We start from the raw sequence: 26712 nt of genomic DNA, 5'->3' as shown, positions 1-26712 counted from the left end.
CCTGCGGAACCTACACAGGACCAAATAATGTCAGCCATTCAAGACTGCAAGACCACCATAATTACTCAAATAGAGACCATTCATATACACTTTTCACGGCTGAAGCAAGATGTACAGAATCTGCAGGACTGTAAAGGAGCTGCGGAGGCACGTATTAGCACCATGGAGGACACCGTGGCTCCTCTGAATCTTTCAGCGAGCTTCAGGCACTTAAGCCCCGTACACACGTACTGATCGTCGGCCGAACGATCGGCCGTCTTTTGTCCAGGGCTGTCGTGTCTGTTGAAAAGTGCAAAAGACTGCACACGAATTTTGTTGGCCAACAACAGCCGACTGCAGAAGTGATGTCATGTGATGGTTAACTTTCCGTGTGTTTTTTCTTTTCTGAGCATGCCCAGTCTTGCAAATCTGCTGTCTGTCGGCCGAAATCTGTACTGACTGGCGAACAATCGGCCGTTCTGGTGTTGGCCAACAAAAATTTTAATGCTTGCACGACAGATTCTGTTCGGCCGAAAGTGCGCTGTCGGCTGTCGGAAGCATCATACTAACAAGCCTACAATCGGCCGATCGGTCGTCGGCCGAATCTTTTCGGCCGACAATCTGCACGTGTGTACGGGCCTTTAGGGCCAAGATAGAAGACCTTGAAAATCAATCCGCCGTAATCTGCGCTTTGTGGGATTTCTGGAAAAGACAGAAGGGGCCAGTCCAGAACAATTTCTTATCGCTTGGCTGAGAGAGACCCTGGGCTGTGATATTACCCATTTCCTTTGCCATTGAACGGGCACATTGCACCCCACCTCGACCTCCCCTGGCGGGGGCCTCGAAGCGGCCTATCATTGCCGAAGTCTCAATATCCTGGACAAGGTGGCTATTCTGCATGCTGAGACTTCATTTTAATGGTAAAGTAATACACATCTTTCCTGACTTCTCAGCAGAGGTGACAATGCCAACGTGCTTCCTTTAATACTGTCAAAGCCAGGTTAAGAGAACATTCTGATCAATACTCCATGCTATTCCCAGCTAAACTTAAAATCATCTCTGCAGGGAAAACTTATTTCTTCACCTTACCAATTGAGGCTTCATCCTGGATAGAGGAGACCATTGGCCGCCCACAGAGAAGCCATAGGCGTTGACTAAAATAAGCTACAATTTACCTTACTTCCATCATTATCAGTTTCTTGGGAAATCTCCCAGTGTCACCTACTCCTCTACTAGAAGAAGGCACGCGGACACCATGTGCGTTTTATAGTCAATTGCTTTACTCCCTACAAGTCTAGGGGAACAGATACTCTATCATGATGGATCATTTGTTGCGACTCACACCATATAGGATACCTGCCAACACGTATGTAACTGGATGTCTCTCCTGCAGTGGATATTCACTCTGGTTTGCGCATCAAAAGGAAATAATTTCTCTCTTCCTTCTCCAAGGATTGCTCTGGAAGTTCCGCTTTCTACTCCATAACTGCTCCCCACTGAGATATGATGCTAGCATCACGGGTTTTTCTGGTTTTGTTTTTTTTCGGGACTTTAGCCCTCTATGATTGGGATGGAAGAGCAAGGTGGGTGGGTTGGGATTACAGTTCAGCTACAAGTACTTTTTCTCTTTTTGAACCAGTTCATATTTGGTTTTTCTTTAGGTGTGTCTGTGCCTTCCTCATACTGATTTGGTCTGCCTGTAGTACCACCTGCTGGGAGAAGTTGTTCGGTGTAAGATGTCTGATCCTACAAATGTTTGACTTTTTTTTCCATACTGTAATGGCTGTTCAGATTCTTTCGAGGAATGTCCAGGGTTTGAACTTGCCAATAAAATGGTCCCTTGTGTTCTCCTTCCTTAAAAAATACAAACTGCATATAATCCGTTTACAGGAAACATTTAGTGCCCCCTAAAACTCTGGCACTCAGGCGGCTTTGATAGCCAATCTTTCCATGCCTCACATACCTTCTACTCCAGAGGAGTCTCCATACTTCTGGTCAAGTCTAGATATGCTAAAATGATCCTTGTCCGAACAGACCCAGAAGGCCGTTTTGTCCTCCTATCTATTCAGATTGGATGCAGCATTTTAAAAATTTAGTAAATCTATATATGCCTCCCCCCTTTCTCTACTGAACTATTGACAAAACTTACCTCACTCACTCTAGATCTTCCTAAGGGACCCATGTTATACACTGGCGATTTTAACGCAGTGGTGGATCCTACCCGGGACCGTTTGTGGGGTGAGGGAAAATCCTTTCAGGGGTTTTTAAATTGGATACAGGTGTATGATCTCAGATGTGTGGGAGGTGGAAGCATCTACATTATGCATTCGCCACTCCTAACCCCCTCATTTCTAGGGTTTCTATATTGCCCCGTGGCATATCTGGCCATGTACCATTACTGTTGGAATTGGATAGCCTTCCCTCCCATACTCTACCTTTATGGCGTCTAAATGCACATTGGCTGGAGGACCAAATGGTTTACATTGCCTGCTTACAGGGAGTGGCGGAATAGTGGAAAATTAATTCTGACACTGTTACTCCAGCTATAGAATGAGAAGGCTTTAAAACCACACTTCGGGATAGCTTTATGTCCATTACGGGACTCCTTAGGAAAAATAATCAGCTCCGTACTGTGAAGTAGAGGCAGATATGCTGGAAGCAGAGGCGGAATATACTGATGAACCCATTCCACACACTCATGCCCTATGCCTACATTCACGCAGAATTTATGAACTTCGTTTATTGGACCTCATGTGGAATAACATGCTATACAACTCTAAAAAAAAGGTTTTAAGGCTGGGCATTTGCTGGCTTATCTAGCACGTCCAGACCATGTTCCTACCCCATCTCCATGTATTTGTACATCGCTAGACATTTTAGTTGATTCCCTTGGTGAAATTCTGGATGCTTTCATGTATTTTTATAGCTCTCCCCATACTAACTAAAAAACTTAGAGATATGCTGGACGCCCAGCTCACTAAAGGAAGAAATGGATATACCACCAACAAATAAGACCCCGGGACCATATGGATACCCTACTGAGTGGTATGAGAAAAAATACATTTCTGTTGAGTCCCCATCTTTTACGTACTTTCAATGCAGCATTGGATGCAGGAATTCTTCCCCCATCCATGCGCGAGGCCCCAATTATAACTAAACCACACAAGGACCCATTGGATTGTGACTTACAGACCTATTTCACTGCTTAATGTAGACACGAAAATCTTAGCGAAAGTAATAGCCAATCGCTTAAATGAAATAGTTTGTTCATTAGTGCGGAATGATCGGGGGGGGGGGGGGTTTGTCCCTGGTCGATCCATTAGGATGAATATTCCTAGACTTCCAGAACCTACAGTATCTACATGACCACTCCTCCACCCAAGTTGTTATCTCTGGACATGCGGAAGGCATTTGATAGTGTAGAGTGGCCTTATTTATTCAAAGTTCTACAGCTTTATGGACTGGGCCCTCGGGTGATTGCTTGGATTCGGCTCTTGTACACTGACCAAGTTACTAAGATACGAATCAAGAATATTGTCTCTCACGGATTTTTGATCTCCAGGGGAACACGACAGGCTGCCCGTTGTCTCCACTCCTCTTTGCACTGGCTATTGAACCACTGGCCATCCGTATACACTCCTCTTCCTCTATTCAGGGTCTTAGCATAGGGACCATAGTGGAGCGCATATCCTTATATGCGGATGATACACTAGTATATTTAGCGGACCCCTCTTCATCCAAGTTCCCAGTTACAGGAAGAGGAGGAGTTTGGCAACTTCAGGTTTTCCGATCAACTGGTCCAAGTCTAACCTTTCCACTGTATCCAGGAGCAGAGCAGGCGATACATCCAAGTACGCAGCTTAAGGTGGTGTGTTCCCTTCGTTATCTGGGAGTGGTAGTGCAGCTGCCTTTACACTCCTACATGGCGAGTAACGTTTGCCCGATTAGCCAGCTTAAACAAGGCATAGACCAGTGGATGAACCTTCCGCTAGACCTTATGGGTAGAGCCAACCTTTTAAAAATTATATTCCTTCCAAAACTCCTGTATGTCCTGGCCAATGCCCCCAGTAGAATCCCCAAGTCCATTTCCAACAAATTGATTCCCTATGCTCGGGTTTCCTTTGGAACCGTTGGGCCCCCAGGATAGCCCGAGAAACACTAAAATTGCCATCTAGTACGGCTGGCTTGGCCTTTCCAAATTTTTATTACCTAACCTCTCAACTTGTGGTTGTACATGATTGATTACATCCCTCTCCTCATAATGCTTGCACTAATACTGAGGCTGCTATAGTCTGCTCTTTGGAAACTTTACATATATCGGAGAAGAGTGCCTAATTGCCCGGGAACAACAATGATACACACTACACTCCATTTTTGTTACCATAGTATCCCGCCTTTCTAAGGATCCCTGGGACGCCTCGTCTAATAACCCACTTTGATATAACCCTATGTTACATCAACTCCTTAAGGTCCCCAATTCACAATATTGGATTGCTAGGGGTGTTGAATATCTGTCACTTATGTACTGAAACCAGCTTCAAATCCTTTGCCCATTGAGAGGATTTTGCACTGTGTCCTGCTTCGGCATGCCCTACAAGCTCAGTTTGGCTCCCTCTCACTTCAACTACGAATGGCCCCTTTGGAAAAACTGCTGAAGTCCTCAGAGACTGCTAAACTGATATCTGGTTATTACTTTGCTTTGATGGCCGACTAACCCGAAATTCATGGCAGCAAAAACCTGCTGGTCCAGATTAGATCGGCAACTCTCTGATGAAGATTGGGATGAATTTACAGATACTTCTAACACTGTTAGAGCAGCGAGAGACAGACTTATACAAATTAAAATATTTCATCAGAGTCATCTCACCCAAGCGCGATTGCACAGGATGAAATTACGCAAATCTCCTGAATGTTTTAGAGGTTGCGGGAATGATGCCAATTTCACACTGTTATTGGTCGTGCACAGTTGTTTCTGCAATTTGGTCAGAGATCGGAGGATTCTTATCCACCGTTTTGGGTGTGCCCAATATCCTCCACCCTAAAAACGGTTTACTGGGCATTTCTGGAGAGCTAGCAATCTCTACTCTTACTGTATTTTTACACCAAAAAAGCTTTTCACCCGAGATGGAACGTGTCTTCCTGACCCGCTATAGACACTTGGCTACAGTTGGTTAACAATACTTTGCCTCTGTATAAACTCACTTTTGAAATACGACAACGACCTCACCTTTTCGATAAGCTGTGGGGCAGCTGGGGGTCCAGCCCTTTCATTTTAGGGTCACCAGACCCAAATGACTAAATTATGTGGTAGGCGATCTGTTTGCACGTGTGGATATATCGGCTATTGCCATTCATGTATTGTCCGAATAGACCGACGCACCTGTATGCTCCTTCACGGCATGTTTATTACTCATAAGGAAGGTACAGTTTGCTTGCAGCTGTAACCAATATTGATTGTATGTTGCTAGGTTATTTTATTTTATTTTTCTTGTCGTTCTTGTATTGCAAAATTCTCAATAAAAATATCTTTAAAAAAAAAAAATAGAAAAACCTGCCTTTTAGAATCACTGTACGTGCAAGTTCATTTTTTATGAAAAGGTGCGCCCACCCTATCCCCCCTGTACTTACCTCTGTGGGTGATGCACTAGATCATGTCCTTGCATCCAGTGTAGCAGTCTGGGGGTTTAAAATCTTTCTGTAGGAATTTTGGGACAGAGTGCTTCCAATTAGTCAGAGCCAGCACAAAGTCCTACAGAAAGAGAGAGAGGAGCGAGATTTCAAATCCCCAGACCTATACACACCAGCTGCATGGGCACGACAACTCCTCACCCACGTAAGTACAGTGGGAACTGGGGTGGTGGGAAAGGTAGTATGTTCACTAGCTTCCTCAATCTCCACCACAACCTGCCAGAAGCAAATGAACCTGGTACTGACAAAACGGGGCGAGAACGTACCTCCCACAATGTAGCCAATCACTGTACCTGGATGAGGTCATGTGCAATGACCAACCTGGCACTTGCATGAGGCTTTCCCCACTTGGCTTTAGCTGACAAATAGGACAAAAAATTACGTTCTTGTACCTTACGCATGTATTTGCAAATGTGTGCAAATACATGCGTAAGGTACAGAACCATGTAAATAAAGGCACCCCGCTTTTTTCTGTAGTCCTAACTGCAAATTTCAGAGCCTCCATAGTGGAAGCACATGCATTATAATGGATAGGCAGAGGGCAGGTAAGCCTGGAGGAAGCCCACCCCTCAAAAAGGTCACAGGGGCGCACTGGACACCAGTTTTAATTTTGTTGACGAAATTAACTTTGCCGGACAACCAGCACATAGCAGCAAAGGTGCCCAGTGTGTCCCCTCACCAATATGTCAGTAAGCGGAGCTAGGAATTTCTTTGGTTTTGCTTTGCTTGCGTTCCCCTTCCATGTGCTCCTTGCTGCAAAGGCCAGGCAGCAAGGGAGAGCAGTGGCCATTTGTCTGTACAATGCAGGACTAGCAGTCCTGTATTGTATGTGAGGACACCAAGGTTGGCCATAGATTATGCAGTTCTCTTTTAACTACAGGTGGAAGAAAAGCAAACTGCTTGAATCCCCCATCAGCATAGTGTTGATAGGGGGAATGCCTCCCGTTGCACTATTGTGTTCTGACAGCAGGAGGTTTCCTCGCCATCAGAATATAACGATCACTGCTGGCAGCTATATCCATTGGCAGGGATTGTAAACACCCGACAGGCTGGAAGTCGAACGATAGCCAGCCTGCCCGCTCATAGATGCCCTGTTGCACTATTGTGTTCTGACAGCAGGAGGTTTCCTCGCCATCAGAATACAAAGATCACTGCTGGCAGCTATTTCCATTGGCACGGATTGTAAACACCCGACAGGCTCGTTGTCAGGAAGTCGAACGATAGCCTGCCCGCTCATAGATGAGCTGAAATTTCGATCCATCATTGGCCAGGTTAAAGGCCCCTCCACATTCCAGGGGGGGGTCAGAGAAAGGAGGAGAGAGTGCAGGATGCCAGGAGAGCAAAAGAGAAGCAGATCGCCTCAACTCATCCTCAGGAGCTAGGCAAAAGTAGTAGTGAACAGTTCCTCTTTAAAGCTTCAGTTTTACATTGTTGAGAACATGACCAACTGGAATCTTCTTTAAGTTTGATACATCACAGCAGACATTTCCAGTTACTGACAGATAATGCAAAGAGAATAGTTTCCATATGCATGCATCTGCAATAAGGTCGTGCGAGAGGCTTGGCAGCCCCAAGGATGTGGTGCACCAAACATGGTTAAACAATTAAAGAGCGACTTCTGAAGGTGCACAGTGTGGTTTTTTCCGACCAGATGTCATCAACTTCACACAAACACCTTCCTTTCTTTGTTTCCTCTGCAACTTCCTTTTATTATCAAAATCAAGCACAGTTCTCATGGCCATTTCCACTTTGAGAAAACAACCCGTTTTCAGTAAAAGCGTAATCTTAAAGGAGAACCCCATTTAGGCAAAAAAAGAAGACCGGTATTTAGAAAAGATAATTTACCAAGACTCCCCTGTAGCAAAGGCTGATTGACTTCTATTCTGGACTTTGCATTTACTAAAACCAGTTAACTTGTCATTGTTCTTCTAATCCAACCCAATCTCTCCTCCTAGTAAGGAAACAATAGAGCTCTCAGGCATCTGAAGTGAAATCTCAGGCTATTCAATAGCCGCGGTGATAGGATTCCAATCATGTACTCCAAACATCAGCGCCACCCTTCTAATATCTATAATCCAATCTTCAATTATTGTCAGACAGCCTCTCCCACCCCCAAAACAAGCATACCAAACTTCTCAATCCATGCAGCAACAGGGCCAGTCTAGGCTACAGATACATGGGTGATTTTCTTTTAAAGCTTAAAGTGGAACTTCACTCTCCCAATTAACATTGATTATTTTTAACCCTCAAGCTGCTAGCTGTAGTAAATAGCTACAAAAGTATATCATTGGTTTTAAAATTGTATTGTTAAATGTCTTCATTTACTTCCTGGTTTTTGGCCTAGGCAAGTGATGTCATACATCCCAGGAGTCTTCAGGTGTTTTTTTCTAAGCACGCTCTACTGCATGCATGAGCTAAGGGCAGAGATTTCAGGAAGTTGAACCATTTGCCCTTACTGAAGATGGCCATGGCCGGAAATGCTAGGGGGTTGTCTAAGTGATTTCTTAACAAAATAAGCATGGAGACATAGATGGATGGAGGGAGTTTGGCTTGAACATTAAAAAATAATTAAAAAGTAAATTTTGATTTGTGGTGCTCAGATGCAGTGAAGATCAGCTTTAAGGCGGCCATAGAGGGATCATCTCTTAGCTGGTACCGACCAAGATTTGATCCATCTATGAACAAGCTGGTTGTACTAAAGTCAATCCATCGAACAACTGCAGTACAACAAGCCTGTCAGATTTCTTTCATGCGATCACTGCCAGGGGCTGTAGCAGCCAGCAGTGACCATTATGTTCTTCCCATCAGCAAAACACAATAGAGCTGTGGGAGTGCAACTGAGTGCAACTGAGCAGTTTACCACCAGTCATTGAAGGAAATAAAATTGCATTATCTATGGGCTGCCATAGCCATGGTCAAAAAAAAAAATGATCAAAAAAAAAAAAAAAAATCACTGGAAATGGCTGATCACTAAATAGATGATCACTAAATAGACGAATAGTACAAGATTAACTCTCTCTCTACCTTTAAACTCAGCTGGCTGGACCATTTTTGCAATTTTTTCCTTACAGTTTTCAGAGTTTGTAAGACCCCCAAACCATTAACTTAAAAAAAAAAAAATCATACATACAACCACCATAACTTACATATTTACTGCTCAATTCTTACTAAGGCCTCTTTCAGTGGGGTGTGCTAAAGCATACCCCCCTATGGGGGGCTGTGTTTGCACGGTTGACCTGCATTTCTGCGGCTCGCCTCTTTCACACAGGCGGACCGTTCAGATCCGACTGTCCGTTTTTTTGGCAGATCTGAACGGATGCCCCATCTCAATGGGGCATCGGATGTCAGCAGAGACATGTCTGCTGACATTTGATCCTTCTAGCAGATCGGATTGCATTAGAACGGACAGACGGTCCGTTCTCATCCGATTCCCCCATAGATAACAGCGGGACCTGACAGCTCTGTCTCCCCACACAGCTGCCATCCTCCTCCACAGTGGGGGATTGGTGGATCGATCCCCCACTGAGATGAATGGGGAAGCACTGCAAAATTTGGGTTAAAACAGGCAGTGAGGAGGCATCACATCGCTTCCTCACCACCTATCAGCCTCTGGAGCGTAGCCTTGGGCTTCAGAGGCAAGGGAGATTTAGACGCATATCTAAATCTACCCTGTGATTTTTTGTAATTTTTTTTTTAAACATTGTTGGTTTGGGAGGGTGGGGGGTGCTTGCTATCTTTTTGGGGGAACACCTCTGATCAAAGCTATTTTCACTAAAGGGACCATGAGATTATAGCAGAAGGCGGAGCGTTCGGTCCGTACAGAAGCTGGAAGCAGTGCTGTAGGTCCGTATGTTGTACGGATCTGGCATATGGACCTACAGAACAGGAATAGGAGGCGGAATCCTCCATAGTGACACTTGTTTTTGTGACAGCTTTCCACAGGATTTCCTCCTAAAGCAGGCATGTCTAACCTGCGTCCCAAGGGCCGCATGTGGACCGGAACTGCAGCCAATGCGGCCCACTGCCCCCTGACAATTTTTTTTTCTGGGGAGGAAGGAAGTCAAGTCAGGGGCAAGGCCACAGTGGCTTCCAACCAACTGTAGGCAGAGGCTGCAACTGCATTGGATGGGCACGCACTAGCGAGGCTGCATTAGAAGGGCACTGATCAGGCTGCATTGGATGGGAATGCACTGGTGAGGCTGCATTGGAGGGGCACTGATCAGGCTGCATAGAATGGGCACTGTTTAGGCTGCATTGGATGGGCACGCACTAGGCTGCAAGCGCCGTGCAATCGCCCGGCTGCTGCGGGAGACTTCAGATGTCTGCAGTCAGTGAGAGCCGCTGTTTCCTGTATAGTTCCGGCTCTTTCACAGGCGGAGTGACATGAAATGCACTCCGCCTGTGACAGGAGCCATACAGGAAGCAGCGGCTCTGCTCTCTACTGCAGCCGCTGCTACCTCCAGCAGTACCTGCATGACCAGCATTACCCACCAGCAGTAACCACCAGCAGTCTGCAAAATAAGCAGAAAAGGTATGTGCATTAGCGTGTGTAAATTGTTGCAATATTTTTTTTAATAACTAGTTGTGTTTTGTAAATAATAAGTCATGTCCTTGTTCATACATGTACATTTTCTGGCTGCCTAAGTCATATGTGCTAGGGGTGCACCTATCCCCCAGCACATAACTGTAAATATCTCAGCATTTGCAATGTTCCTGACTCCTACCACCATGACTTCAAATCAATGAAGTGGTCATGGTGGTTAGAGTGTTCCTTTAATATCTCTCAGAAGAAGTAAACCTCTGTATACTGATTCCATTTCATTGGTCATCCTCTAGTTGTGTTAAATTAGTGGGGGGGGGGGGGGGGCGCGGGAAGGGCGCGGTGGCATTTTATTACTTATATACCTTAACTATAGTATATATTTTATATGCGGCCCGAGAAGATTTCTCTACACTCAATGTGGCCCAGAGAAGCCGAAAGGTTGGACACCCATGTCCTAAAGGGTCATTTCTATTATAGATGGGAACCAGGTGGCTTGAGTTCCCACCTGGCATCATCTTGGGGCCAGTAAATGGTAAGTTACTTGCCCGGCTCTGAATGTCCCTACACTACCTGTTGCATACATGCACCATACAAACCAAATGCTGTAAAGGTAGCGAACTCCCTCATTAAAGTTGCAAAAGGCTTAGGAACCCAAACCTACCAGATCTTCCCTCTAAAGCTCCCAAAGAGCCAAAAATCACAGTTTTTTCCATTTTCTTATTACATCCCAATAACCAACTATAAAATCACCTACCAACCACAATCAGTTCCAGGTAGACAGCCATTTCATTTGTATTAACCTAGATTTGCCAAAAGGTGGAGCTTTAACCCCATCATTAAACTGGGCCGTGCTTCACTGTGTTACATCCAGACTTGTTCCAAGAGGCTGATAAATGTCAAAACCACAAAAAGAAAAAAGTTATTTCAGTTTAGTAATGGATATAAAAACACTGCACAGAAATAAAAAAAAAAAAAAAAAATATTATATTTAGGGTGTCAATATGCAGCTACACTGGGAGGTCTGGGGGGGGGGGGGGGGCTGCAGCACAGAAGGTTTTTCGCCTTAAAGCGGTTGTAAACCCTATAAAAAAAAAAATAAAAAAAAAATCCTGCAAGACAAAGGCAAAATGAGCTAGTATGCATCGCATACTAGCCCATTATGTGTAACTTACCTTAAAACGAAGCCCCGACACGGACCCCCGGACATCGATGCGGGCGCTGCCATGATCCCTCGTCGTCTCTTCCGGGTTCGGCGGCTCCGGCGCGCTGATTGGCCGGAAGAGACGGCTCCGGCGCGCTGATTGGCCGGAGCCGCGATGACGTCACTCCCGCGCATGCCGATTTTTCCGGCAAGCTCCCGGCAAGTTAATTGAAGGTCCCCCCAGACCTTCAGAGCGCATGCGCCGCTCGCGTGAGCGGCTGCATGCACTGTTAATATCTCCTAAACCGTGCCGGTTTAGGAGATATTATTTGTACCTACAGGTAAGCCTTATTATAGGCTTATCTGTAGGTAAAAGTGAAAAAAGCGGGATACTACCGCTTTAATGCATTAAGGTGAAAAAACCTTAAGGCTCCATTCACACCTAGGAAATAGGAATCGTGATCGGAGTCACCACGATTCGGATTGAAAATGCCATTACTTCTTAATGGCACTTCAATCGCGTGCGATTTTGTCATGATTGTTGCTGCAAAATTCTGACGCAATCACGGCAAATGGCAACAATGTTACCCAAAGAAGCTCCTGCTCCTCTTTGAGTGACCAGCTTCATGCGGTGCGATTTTGCTGCGACAAGATCGCACCGCAATTGGAGTGCAATTAAGTAGTAACTGCATCAAACATGTCCCACGTTTAGCCGCCATTAACTATTTTAGATCCTTATGCAGCTAGCATTGGTAAATAGATAGGAAGGTGTATTATATTTACTTGTAAAAAAAAAAAAAAACACATTTAAGAGTCGGTTCACACTGAGGCGACACGACTCTGTACTACTTCGGGGGCGGCTTGTGCATTGCCATGCACCACGACTTCGGAGCGACTTGCATGGACTTCACATAATGGAAGTCTATGCAAGTCGCTCAGAGGTCGCCCCAAAGTAGTACAGGACTCTTTCTAAGTCAGAGCGACTTATGTCACTCCTATTAGAACGGGTCCTGTAGCGGTCAATAAACCACGAGGGAGCAAGACTTGTCAGGCTGACAAGTCGCCTGACAAGTCGCGCTAGTGTGGACCGGGTCTTAAACATTTCTTTAGTTGCTTCCATGTTTCTGGACTAGGCAAATTGGTATCATACATCCCAGGAGTCTTCAGAAAGGGCTCTTAGCCAAGCCCTCTCCCCTGCCTGCATGCCTGAGCTAAGGGCAGACAGATTCCAGGAAGTAAATGCTACACGAATCATCTGCCTTTACTCAAGATTGGCGCAGCTAGAAAATAAGGGGTGTTTTCAAAAGGATTTCTCAACAAAAAAAGCATGGAGACATGGATGGATGGGGGAGTTTATTTCATTTTTAATATTGAAAGCAAATTGTGTTTTCAGTTTGTGGTGCTCAGATAGTTTAGTGTGCCTGTATCCATCACACGCAAGATCAGTGTTCTATAGCTTCAAGGCTGATTTAAACCAGAGTGGCACAGGAACGCGGAGCGTGCTCCTGTCCGATTCCTGCGTGTTCCCCTGCAGTGCAATTTTCAGCCAGTTCATTTCAAGACCATACAAGCATAAGGACATGGGACAGAGATACCATTATAAAATTACAAAGTACGTTCCTGGCGTGTCATGCAGAATTCAAAAGTGAGTCAATACTACCTCCACGCCACGTTTACTAGAAGCTCCAAAAAAAAATAAAAAAAAAAAAAAATATATATATATATATATATATATATATATATATATATATATATATATATATATATATGTATATATATGGTATCTTCCGGAGTATAAGATGACTGGGCGTACAAGACGACCCCCCTAATTTTCATCTACCGGTAATACTTATACTTCGGTTACCTTGGAGATATTATACTCGGCGTATAAGATGACCCCCCATTTTTGGGGGATTTTTTTGAGGTTCAAAAGTAGTCTTATATGCCAGAAAATACAGTATATCTATATATCTATCTCTCTCTCAAGTGAGAGGATGCAAGGGGGGAAATTCCGAATCTCACCCACACTCAAAGCTAGCTATCCTATACAGGAAAAAGTCAAACTTCTCCCAAAATGAGAATTAACAGTTTTTTTTGCAAACCCCACTACCACACCAATGCAGCCTTGCAAAAGTGTGGCCCCTAACACCACTTTCACAATGCTCAATTGCAAAAACATATGAATTTTTCCTGTGTTTTAAGTGCATTTTGTACCTGTGCAAAAAAAACACTAAAAAAACTGCAGGTTTTCATTAATTTTAATAGGGAGGTGTGTTTTTTTTTTTTTTTTTTTTAAACCACACCAAAAATGCAGCAAAGCAAGCCGGACTTTGAAAAATGCAACAGACTCACAACTGACCAGGGTTAGCAGTTTGATTGAATTTATTGGTCATGCGTTTTTCTTCTGCTTTCTTTTTTTTTTATTTTAACGCAAAAATGGAAAAAAAAAAAAACTCATCCGTGTGAAAGCAGCCTAAAGGCCCCTTTCACACAGGCGGACCAACGGTCCCCCCATGCATTCCTATGGGGCATCGGATGTCAGCGGAAACATGTCCGCTGACATCTGATCCGTCAAATCTGGACGGACGGACACCCTATTTTCCATCTGTCCAGCTGATTGGATGAGAATGGTCCGTTCCCATCCGATTCCCCCATAGAGATGCATGGGGAACTGACAGCTGTGTCTCCGCACACAGCGCGGAGACAGCAGTCATCCTTCTGCTCAGCAGGGGAATCGGCGGATCCAGGGGCAGACTGGCGACTCTTGGCCCAGGGGGCAAGTACAAACCACAGGCCCATGGTGCAGCGACTTGGCCCCCCTCTCACTCTACCTCTTCCTGTCCTCCCCTTGACCCTCATTATAGGCTGAATCCCAGATACTCTCTACTCACTGGCTGAATCTGGCCAGGGATTGGTTTGAGGGAGCTGGGAGAGCTCGATCGGGGCTGGTCGGGGGTGGAAAGTCTCCAGTGAGGCATGGAACCAGCCTCTGCTCAGACACAGTTTACACCATTCAAGCGGGGGGGGGGGGGGGGGGGCAGTCAAGGCTGCTCTCTGTCCTTGTCTTCAACCCACACCCAGTAGGTCAGCGTCAGGAATGTTTTACTTCTCTTCACCGGGAATCCTTTATGCATGTCTGTGGCAGAAGCGGTGCAGTCTTTTTTAGAGGGCATCAGAGCAGCCCAGGGGGCAATCGCCCCCTGGCCCAGTCCTCCCCTGGGCGTATCGATCCCCCGCTGAGAAAAGCAGAGTCCGTTTGATGGACAGTGTGTGAAAGAGCCCTAAGGCCAGCCATAAACGTTCTGTCCGTCAAAAAAAAAAAAAATTGGGCTCACAATCGTGCCATCATTGGTTTCCTTTTTAAAAAAAAAAAAAAAAAAAAAAATCCAGCATGTTAGATCAGGTACTTTCAATTTCAGAAAAAAAAAAAAAAAAGCTCATCACAGCTTGCAAATTAATGATGCAAAATCCAAATGGCCTGACAAATCGACAACAGTTTTGGAGACTCCTACGGGGGCACATCATACTGTAGCTGCTGACTTTTAATATTAGGACATTTACCTGTCCTGGAATCCAGCGATGTCGCCAACCCAGCCTATGTTTCCACTCTCGGGTGCTGCCACCCCCATTGCCTGTAAGGTAGGCTGGCAGCTGGTTCCCTACTGCGCATGTGTGAAGCTCTTTGAGTGGCCCAGCGGCAGAGGAAGGAGGCCGAACTTCCGAGTGATCTCTTGGAAGTTGGGACAGGTACCTGTTAGAATACCCAGTCCCCTAAAAGATGACAAATGTGGCACGGGGGGGGGGGGGGGGGGGTTTAGGGGAGCCAGATAAGCAGAGCTTCCACTTTTGGGTGGAACTCCGCTTTAAAGACTACCCATGTGTTAGGCCAGTTTTACGGCTCCGAAACTAGTATACAGCCTTGGTAACAGGACAAGGTTTTTGCTCTTACAGACGCCTGGTCTAGAAGTCTTCTTAGGTGACTGAAAAATACAGCCAGCTGGGACTGAGTCATTAGTGCGATTATCGCAGCTTCAAGGAAGTGTCAGATAGAAAAACACCTTGGAGGAAAGATAAAATAGTGCCCAGCCTTTGTCAATAGAATCCACCCATTCCAATGTCCACTATGACAAAAGTAATGGTATTCAATTCAGGCCAATGGACAGAACAGTAAATAGGACAGCTGATTATATAGAATCTTATCAACTTTCAGCAGAGCTATCCACTGCAATTAACTACACATGGTCTACACCAGGCATCACTAAAGGGCGGACCGTGGTCCGGATCCGGACCCAGTTAATGTCTCATTCGGACCCCTGCGGTCCCACCCCACAGCCATTCTCACAGAGCCAACAGCTGGAGGCAGGACAGATATAGACAGAGGGCGGGGGATACTCAAGTTAACAAGCAGGTGATTGGTTGCAAGGATGCAGGGAGGTCATTGCACAAACATGCGATTCGGACCTCTGCTGGAAGAATATTTTACTGACTGGACCTTTGTAAAATTTTAATTCAATACCCCTGGTCTACACCATAGGTGTCCAACCTGCAGCCCTCCAGATGTTGCAGGACTACATCTCCCATACTACTCTGTTAGCTAAGAGGCTGGCAAGGGAGTATGGGAGATGTAGTCCTCTAACATCTGGAGGGCCGCAGGGTACACTAAACTTTTTATTGGGGGGTTTCTCAGCCAGGATTCCAAGGAATCTCAGGGTTCCTCCAGAGGTTGTTAGGGGTTCTTTGAGCAATGAGCAATTTCTGACTCTCGGATAAGCTCCCAATGACACCATTGATTTGACTATCTGTACGAGGGTAATTCTTCCCAATGACACAAGTATAAGAAACATTCTTCCAACTGACCACCACACTAATATATCATGAGTTTTAGATACTTTATAGTCATTTTTGGTAGGGGTTCCCTGAGACCAGAAAGTAATCTCAACGGTTCCTCTGTGTCGAGTAGGTTGAGAAAGGCTAAGAAAGAGGAAGGTGAATGTGATTAGACAACTTGTTTTTAGCATCGCCTAGAGCAGTGATGGGGAACCTTGGTACCCCAGATGTTTTGGAACTACATTTCCCATGATGCTCATGCATTCTGCAGTGTAGTTGAGCATCATGGGAAATGTAGTTCCAAAACATCTGGGGTGCCAAGGTTCGCCATCACTGGCCTAGACTAAGGATTAAAACCCATGGCAGGTTATTTTGGTCATCTAATATTGAGTAAATTTCCCTACACTTCCTGTAACACTGAACAGAAGTTAAAGTGTTGGTAAACTCACTATGTGACTTAACATGTATTCCAAGCAGATTTGCTGTCATTAAAGAAAGTGTGTTTGTTAGAAATTAAAAGGCTAAATACACCGCAGCTGGGCGGTCATGTGATCCCCCTGTGCTGGTCGGCCTCGATCTATAGAGAAGCGGGAGGGGCCAAGATTTCAGTGACGTCAGTTGGCCAGCAGAGGGAATCTCCGCCCCTCCCGCTTCTCTCCAAAGATTGGGGTCGGCCAGCATGGAGCGGGTGGATCATGGGACCGAACAGCTGCGGTGTCAGAAACAGTTTTTAGCCTTTTAATTTCTAAAAAACACTTTCGTAATGGCAGCACATCTACATAGGATACATTAATAGGGTACAATAATATATGTGTAGCTGAATAGTGGCGGAGAGAAAATGCTCTCATGCCGACAGGGAGGAAGAGGGGACAGACGAGCGTTGCTTATGACGAGGCACGTATTCTGACCACAGTAATCAGGGCTCCGCAGCCCTGATTATCATGGTCAGCAGAGGGACACAAGAACTGATAGGATCCACCAGGTTTATTACCATTTAGAAGAGAAGAATTGCACAGCTCAAGCACTGTACAGTTATTCATGTTGTAAAGGAACAGGATCTTAGTTTTTTTGGGTTAAACGCTTTAAATGAACTCTTATGGTCAGGAGAATTCCCCTCTTAGGCTGGGCATAGATGGATTCGAAATTTGTCTGGTTTAGCAGGGACTGGATGAATTTTTGATCCTGAGGTCCTCCCTGTTTGACAGTCAGACATAATGGAAAACTTTTGGCTGCAGCCACTGATTAGTGTAATCTGAAAGCAGTGGGAGCCGCTGTTGGAATACAATATCTCAGCAGGAAAAGGATTTCTCCATCCTCGATTGGGTGGATGGAAGAATCTTAATTTTTTTTTGGACTAATCTGTCCATAAATAAAGATGGGGATTTAGTCCCACCATATGGCCATATCGTGCTCAAGCCCACCACTGCGTCAAAGTACCCCTTTATCAGTGGGTCCTACACTATCCATAGAAAAGGGGTGAATCCAACCTCTCTAACCCTTGGAGACAACACCCCTTGCTGGGATGTATGTGCTAATGCACTACAAAAGACTCCTCCTATCTCTACTTGATGGTGGACTCTGATAGAGTACAGGTGTGTGTGGGGGGATGCTCAACCTCAGAAGTCTGGTCAGACCGAATACATAATAAACAAGCAAAAAATTGGGGGAGCAAACCCTGAACATATATATCTAAAGCCGGTGCAGCTATGGACCAAGATATACATGTTCAGGGTTTGCTCCCCCAATTTTTTGCTTGTTTATTATGTATTCGGTACTTTGACGCAGTGGTGGGCTTGAGCACGATATGGCCATATGGAGGAACAAAATCCCCATCTTTATTTATGGATTGTCTCCATATTTAATAGTCATTTCTTTTGCATGGTTGCGCTATTCTTTTTTAATATACATGTTGCTTGGTCCATAGCTGCACCGGCTTTAGATATACATGTTCAGGGTTTGCTCCCCCAATTTTTTGCTTGTTTAATCTGTCCATGCCCAACTTTAAGACTAAGCCAGCCTAAGCTACAGCAGCTCTGTGCGGCTCTGCCGCACGCCGTCCAGCACCACTCAGTGCCTGGCCTCCTTGGAGACGTTTTAATTTATACATTGAATTGTTGATGTGTATATTATCACACTGAGTATATTTTAAGCTTTTTTCCATTTTAATAAATGTTTTTAGTGGTAATGCACTAGGTCAATGCGCCCCTCTTTTTTTTTTCCATCTTTTTCTTCCGTTAGTATTGGCTACCCTTGGTCCTGAGGTGGCAGCAAGACCTTCAGTCCTACCCATTCATATTTGTTGGAAACTTACCTCTTCCTTCCCATTATTGCACTAGAGCGCAGGAGATTTAAACTACATGCCCAACTTTAAGCCTAGTACACACGGGCCAAATGCCAGGCGGCATTGGCAGGTTCAATAGAAACCAGTCGACATTCAGCCTGTGTGTATGGCAGCTGGTCTATCTTCTGTCAAAGGCTCCTGACCGAAAAAAAAAACAAACAAGTCTGCCGACCGGCTCCCAATCAGTGCTGACTCAATGTCTGCTCAATGGCTGACTGAAGTGTTCTGGCTTGTCTCGGCAGGGGAGTTTTCTGTACTAACATCAGATTGTTAGTACAGCGGCTTCAATCTGAGCGGTCAGTTAAAAAACTAGTAGTTTATATGAGATTTAAGACAGAGGATTTCCCCTCACTTCTTGTTCTAGGGACACTCAAAAACGTTGAATGTACTCCTTTTCTTTCTGTCACCAGCTGACAGTCTAACCTTCCTAAATGTGTTTTTAAATGGCCATTTGTATCGCATACTAGCACATAATTTAATACTTTCCTTAGAACGAAGCCCTGACACGGTCGCCGGACACCGCTGAGGCAGCCAACATGCTCCCTCTGTGTCTCTTCCGGGTTCAGTGGCTCCGGCGCTGTGAGTAGTCGGAGCCACGATAAAGTCACTCCCGCCCACGCGCATGGGAATTCACTTTTCAGCAAGCCACTGTGAAGATCCGGCAAGATACGCTGGACCTTCAGAGCGCATGCGCCGCTGGTGTCAGCGGCTGCATGCAGGGTGAATATCTTCTAAACTGTGCTGGTTTAGGAGAAAATTATTTTATCTACAGGTAATCCTTATTATAGGCTTACCTGTAGGTGAAAGTTAAAAAACTGAGTATACTACCGCTTTAAAGTGCCCAAGCCTTGGAGGAGAGTTTTGCTCCCAAAACGTGTTGGCTCTTCCATGCTCTACTGTAAACTAAATCGTACACACACTGGTGCTCGTCTTCTGACAGGGGGACATCATGCCCCACAGTCCTTCCATTTCCTCCTCCTGCGGCCCCCGACATCACTTCCTCCTTTGCAGTGACTCCTGGGAGACGAGCGTCAATCCCAGGAGTCAACGCGCCTGCACCGGTGTCCCTCGTCACTTCCGGTTCAGGCGCGTCATTCCCTGCTGAACGCATTAGAACAGCTTCTGGGCATGCGCAGAATCAGCTGCGGGATGATGTGCCTGCCCCGGAAGTGATGAGCAGGGCATTCTGGGACTACGACATCCAGGAAGAGGGATGCAATGAGGAGGGGCTCTCTGGCTTCAGCTGCCCACACCGCAGATGGCAGCGCTGGACAAGAAATGCAAGTTTTTCTTCTTACAGGTTCACTAAGCAGGGGACAGTTCAGAGTCTATCTTTGCCTAAATGCACTAGCACCGTCTGTCCTAGGGGTATTTTTATCCCCAAAAATGTTTTACCCGAAACTCTGCTTTATGCAAGGAATACATTAACCACTTATGGACCGGGCCTATTTCTGACACTTGTTTAGAAGTTAAAATCTGTTTTTTTGCTAGAAAAATTACTTCGAACCCCCAGATTTTTTTTTTTAGCAGAGACCTTAAATAATAAAATGGAGACCGTTGCAATATTTTTTCTCACACCGTATTTGCGCAGCAGTCTTTCAAAGAATATTTTTGGAAAAAATTCACTTTTTATAATTAAAAAAAAAAACTAAGAAAAACAGTAAAGTTAGCCCAATTTTTTTCTATAATGTGAAAGATAATGTTTCGCCGAGTAAATAGATACCCAACATGTCATGCTTCAAAATTGCGCACGCTAGTGGAATGGCAACAAACATTGGTACTTAAACCCCATAGGTGACATTTTAAAAATTTCTAAAGGTTACCAGCTTAGAGTTACAGAGAAGGTCTAGGGCTCCTATTATTGCTCTTGTTCCAACGATCGCGGCGATACCTCATGTGTGATTTGAACACCGTTTACATATGTGGGCGGGACTTGCATATGCGTTTGCTTCTGCGCGCAAGCTAACGCGGACAGGGCACTTTAATTGTTTTTCTGATTTATTTTATCTATAATTTTTTATTTTTACAGTTAAAAAAAAAAAAGGGCTTTGATTATTTTTATTGCCATTACAAGGAATTTAAACATCCCCTGTAATAGAAATATGCATGACATGATCTCTTTAATGTGAGATCTGGGGTCAAAAAGACCTCACATCTCACGTCTACACTTAAAAAAACTTTTTTTTTGTGATGAAAAAATGGGCTAGGAGACGACTGACGTCACTCCGGTCCTCCAAGGCCATAGAGTCGAGTGGGGGCCATCTTGCCCTCACTCAACTTCCTGCCTGTGAGGAGTGCGAACCGGATTGTTTTCCCCGCTACCAATGGGTCTGGTAAGCGGGGAAAACGACCGGGAAGCGGCCGGGGGGGTTGCCGACGCCGCCACTGGGACCGACCACCCTTATGTTAAAGAGGACCGCCGGCAGTTTAAAAAAATACCGGGGTTATGGCAGTTATCTCACTGAGAGGCTGAACCAGGATCGGCACCTGGCTCAGCCTCTCAGCGAGCTGCTAAGGCTGGGTTCTAATATTTGCGAATTGGATGCCATTAATGCATAACAGGTCATGGCGTTCGGCTCTCAATTGAGCCCGTTCACATGTCTGGGGCATTTTAAAAAGGGTCCTGTGCATTTTTGGGTTCGGTTCAGGCGCAATTCAGGCAAAAATTCACACCTAAACTAGTGAGCAGAAATGCTCCGGACTGCAAAGCGCAGCCGGACAGGAGTGGACTAGGAGCCTGAGCCAGCAGCCCCCACCCACTCCACAGCCCAGTGCTCCAGTTTACCGGGTAGGGTTTCTCACCCTTGGAGGCAGTGGGCGACCACTCCTGCATTCACCTTGGGAAGTAGGATTCTAAAATCAAAGAGAAAAAAAAAAAAAAAAAACTTTTTAAACAGGCAAAGGGGAGTGGGGAGAAAGCCCCTGGTGAAGGCCGTTCCAAACCAATTTCTTGCCAAACTCCAGCTCAGCCATTGAACAGGGCTGACAACTGATTTTGGTATGGGAGATTTTCACTGGATTGATGGGACTCAGCATTGCACCCTAAGCCACAGACAAAAACCCCATGGTCACTGGCATTCACTGGGAGTAATGGTGGCCTCTCCACTTGTTACCAAGATCACTGAAAAATGAAAATCAAAAGCAAATCCCAAATTTTGGCTATTCCCAAAACAGAAGAAATCTTCCAATGGGGACACTCGTTCTGGTGACAACCAGGGATTCCCTCACTTCCTGGTTTGACTATGGGACAGAAAGGCAAGGAAGAGAGGCGGAAAGGGCGGAAGGAAGAGAGGCGGAAAGGGCGGAAGGAAGAGAGGCGGAAAGGGCGGAAGGAAGAGAGGCGGAAAGGGCGGAAGGAAGAGAGGCGGAAAGGGCGGAAGGAAGAGAGGCGGAAAGGGCGGAAGGAAGAGAGGCGGAAAGGGCGGAAGGAAGAGAGGCGGAAAGGGCGGAAGGAAGAGGCGGAAAGGGCGGAAGGAAGAGACGGATAATCCCCCCTCCAATGGGGACAGATGCAAAACAATGACAGGGGTTACAACCCTCCCTTACTTAACGCGCCCCCCCAAAAAAAAGTAATTCCTACTTTATAAAAAAAAAAGGAAAAAAATAATAAAAAAAGTAAAGGTTTATTACTTTAAAGCCCAGCAGGACAGTCCTGTTGGAAACCCCAAGAACAAATATTACTAAGTCAATATAGGAATATAATGAGGGAGACACACATGCCATTAAGACACACACAAAAAAAAAAACATTTAGAAAATGTAAGTTTATGATGTAAAATATAAATAAAATGGACACACAATCACCCTGACCAGCCATAGTTCACCCCACATATATACTCCCATCCATATTATTTTAATGGTGATTGTTAGTAGATGGAGCCAAACAAAAGGATTAACTCGGCCATGTTGCTACACCCAAAGTTACACGTGTCAGGGTGCTCCCGGAAGCTAGCAGCCGCCATCTTACTACACTCACAGAGCAGAGCGAACAGGTACGCTGACCGGGCAATACTAGGAGCGGGAACGGCGGACTGACACACATACACGGACACTGCACCAGGATGGGGACGGGACACTGAAACCACTTACGGAGCGTCCGCTTTCCCCGGTACTTCTGCGGCATATACATGGTCGCTGTTCCTCTTTCCGGGAGCACTGGGCAGGGTTTTATATAGAGTGTCACGACTACATTTCCCGACAGCCTCTGCTTCTAAACAGGACCGCTGAGCGCACAGGCGTCACGTCGTTGTCTGTCACTAGAGGTCAGGTAATGGGTAATATTGTGTCTTCAGTACTAGGAGACATTTTGTTGAGGATTTGTGTAGAGGATGATATTGAATGTCACCTATAAGCTGATACTGCTGCCATCTGCTGCTGGAAATGCTAGCTGCCTGGCTGTCATGCTGAGGCTTTGCCCAGGAATCCTGGAATCACATTCCTAATTATAATCTAGAATAACCATAATGTACAAAACATGGGCACTTAAAGGCACCAAAATACCTATGTTTTTTTTAAAAAAGACCAGAATTTTATTTCCGTTCACAATAATTGTTCATAAAAATTATAATTTGTAAAGGTGCGTGTCATTACACACTTATTTGTGGTTTTTACATATTGTACGGCTGTGGCCAAAAGTTTTGAGAATGACACAAATATTAATTTTCACAAAGTCTGCTGCTTCAGTGTTTTTAGATCTTTTTGTCAGATGTTACTATGGTATACTGAAGTATAATTAAATAAATATTTATATAATATATATTAATGTCATAAATGTCAAAGGCTTTTAGCCCCCGTTCACACTTGGGCGACCTGTCAGGCGACCTGGTCGCCTGACACGTCGCCATAGGTCGCCTTCCATAGAGAAGCTGCAGACCCGTTCTAATAGGAGCGACACAAGTCGCTCCGACTTAGAAAAAGTGTCCGGAGCTTCTTTGGGGCGACTCGGAGCGACCTGCATAGACTTCAATGATATGAAGTCTATGCCGGCCGCTCCGAGGTCGCCCAGCAAAGTAGCGTCACCCCAGTGTGAACGGGGCCTTATTGACAATTACATTAAAGCCGAGTTCCACCCAAAAGTGGAACTTCCGCTCATTTGCTTCCTCCCCGCCTCCGGTGCCACATTTATTATTTTTTTTATTTATTTCAGGTACTTATCGCTGTCAATTTACGCAGCGCTTTACATATACATTGTACATTCACATCAGTCCCTGCCTTCAAGGAGCTTCCAATCTAAGGTCCCTAACCCACATACATACATACATAGTAGGGCCAATTTTATACAGGATCCAATTAACCTACCAGCATGTCTTTGGAGTGTGGGAGGAAACCGGAGTACCCGGAGGAAACCCGGTTTCCTCAAGCCCAGGGAGAACATGCAAACTCCAGGCAGGTAGTGTCGTGGTTGGGATTTGAACCAGCGACCCTCTTGCTGCTAAGGTGAAAGTGCTAACCACTACACCACTGTGCCACCCACATTTGGCACCTTTCAGGGCGGAGGGGGGAACGGGTACCCTTCCTCCACTTCCGGGAGACCCTCTGAAGTTTGGCCCCCTACTCCTCCTCCCGCCGCCGAGCCAATCCAAATGCGTAGTGCGCTTCGCGCATACGTATTAGGGACCCGCCCGTGAAGCCGCAAGGCTTCACTGCCGGGGTCCCTCACCGGCAATGGCGGCGGCAGCACCGGACAGCTGATGGAAACATCCGCTGCGGTGCCGGCATCACTGGACTTCAGGACAGGTAAGTGTCCTAATATTAAAAGTCAGCAGCTACTGTGTGTGTAGCTGCAGACTTAATTTTTCGAGGGGGAGGGGCTGAAGCTGGAACACCGCTTTAAGTTTATGCAAAGAGTCAATATTTGCAGTGTTGACTCTTCTTTTTGAAGACCTCTGCAATTCGCCCTGGCATGCTGTCAATCAACTTCTGGGCCACATCCCAACTGATGGCAAAAAAGAAACAAAGAAAGGGCGCACCGACCTAGCGCATTATCCTCAATAATAGGCTTTATTTATGCAACATATAAAAAATGGCTACTCACAAACACAGGTGTAAAAATGATCATAGCAAGCTCAGTAGCTCCAGTGTCAGGAATAGTCCATATGAAAGTCCATAATCCAATGAGATGACGGCTGACGCGTTTCGAGGCTCAGACTCTTCCTCAGAGCCACCTGGATTATGGACTTTCATATGGACTATTCCTGACACCGGAGCTACTGAGCTTGCTATGATCATTTTTACACCTGTGTTTGTGAGTAGCCATTTTTTATATGTTGTATAAATAAAGCCTATTATTGAGGATAATGCGCTAGGTCGGTGCGCCCTTTCTTTGTTTCTTTTTGCTTTTAGTACCGTTGGACTACCCCAGTCCTTTTTGGGCTGCAAGACCTAGCTATCCAAGACGCCAGCTGTAAGTCCCGTGGGGAGTGTGGTTGGGGAGCTTGGATTCTAAGCGCAGGAGAAGGGTGGCATCACCTATTTTGGAACATCCCAACTGATGGCAGCCCATTCTTGCATAATCAATGCGTGGAGTTTGTCAGGATTTGTGGGGGGGGGGTTTGTTCACCCGCCTCTTGAGGATTGACCACAAGTTCTCAATGGGATTAAGGTCTGGGGGGTTTCCTGGCCATGGATCCAAAATTTTGATGTTTTGTTCCCCCAAGCCACTTAGTTATCACTTTTTTTTCTTAAGGCAAGGTTCTCCATCATGCTGGAAATAGCATTGTTCCTCACCAAACTGTTCTTGGATGGTGGGGAAGAAGATTTTGTACCATTCTTTATTCTTGACTGTGTTCAAAATTGTGAGTGAGCCCAGTCCCTTGGCTGAGAAGCAACCCCGCTCATGAATGGTCTCAGGATGCTTTACTGTTGGCATGACACAGGACTGATGGTAGCGCTCACCTTTTCTTCTCCGGACAAAGTTTTTTCTGATGCCCCAAAAAAATTGGAAAGGGGATTCATCAGAGAAAATGACTTTACCCCAGTCCTCGGCAGTCCAATCCCTGTACCTTTTGCAAAATATCGGTCTGTGACTTATGTTTTTCCTGCAGAGAATTGGTTTCTTTGCTGCCCTTCTTGACACCAGGCCAACCTCCAAAAGTCTTCGCCTCACTCTGCGTGCCGATGCACTCACACCTGCTTGCTGCCATTCCTGAGCAAGCTCTCCACTGGTGATCCCACTGGCACTTGCTGGACGTTCATTGGTGCCCTGAAGCCTTCTTCACAAATGCAGTGGAAATATTTTGTTTTTTGGGATAAAGTTAATTTTCATGGCAAAGAGGGACTTTGCAATTAATTGCAATTAATGTGATCACTCTTCATAACATTCTGAAGTATATGCAAATTGCCATCATAAAAACTGAGGCAGCAGACTTTGTGCAAATTAAAATTTGTGACTTTCTTAAAACTTTTGGCCATGGCTGTAGAAATAAATAGCCTAATCTTTAATGATCCAAAACCGCCACTTGTCCTATAAAATGCAGTGGTTCCATAACCCCCAATGGCCAAAGGTCCAATAACCTCCTATTGTCTTATAACCTCCAATTGTTCTAAAGCCTCCTATTGTTCCATTAACTCCAAATTTTACAAAACCTCTCTTTCTCCCATAACCTTCTATTGTACCAACCCCACTAATGGTTCCATAACCTCCTATTGTCCCAACCCCACTAATGGTCCCATAACCTCCTATTGTCCCAACCCCACTAATGGTCCCATAACTGTCATATGTTCAATACTCTGAAAATGTCCCATAACACCTATTATCCCATTCCCTCTAATGGTCCAATAGCCTCCTACTGTCCTATAGCCTCCAATGGCGCTATAGTCTCCTATTGTCCCATAACCTCCAATGATCCCATAACCTACTAAAGTCCTATAACCTCCAATGGCTCTATAGCTTCATATTGTCCCATTACCTCCATATTTTTCATAACCTCCTATTGTCCCACAACTTCCAACTGTCCCCTAACCTCCTATTGCCACATAACTTCCAACTGTTCCCTAATCCTCTATTGTCTCATAATCTCCCTACGTTCAGTAGTCTGTAAATGTCCCAAAACACCCACTGTCCCATACCTTCTAATGGTCCCATAGCTTCCAGTTGTCCCTTAATCTTCAATAGCCCCCATAACCTCAATGTTTCCATAACCTGCATATGTCCCATAATTTCAAATGGTCCCAGAACCCCCTATTGTCCTAATAC

At 45.4% G+C, this 26712-nt stretch overlaps 1 protein-coding gene across 1 annotated transcript in view; it reads right to left on the bottom strand.

The window, feature by feature from the left end:
• Positions 1-22646, bottom strand: part of GSK3A (glycogen synthase kinase 3 alpha) — an 89001-nt gene extending 66355 nt beyond the window's left edge. Inside the window, exon 1 of the mRNA XM_082273084.1 lies at positions 22608-22646. Within this exon, the coding sequence (XP_082129210.1) occupies positions 22608-22641 (34 nt within the window). The 5' untranslated portion in view covers positions 22642-22646. The remainder of the gene's footprint in view (positions 1-22607) is intronic.
• Positions 22647-26712: the final 4066 nt, after the last annotated feature.

Source organism: Pelophylax lessonae (assembly GCF_965119305.1).
Source record: "Pelophylax lessonae genome assembly, chromosome: 12".
Classification (NCBI taxonomy): Eukaryota; Metazoa; Chordata; class Amphibia; order Anura; family Ranidae; genus Pelophylax; species Pelophylax lessonae.
The sequence above is the reverse complement of the archived record's forward strand: the minus strand, read 5'-3'. Positions and strand labels throughout refer to the sequence as shown.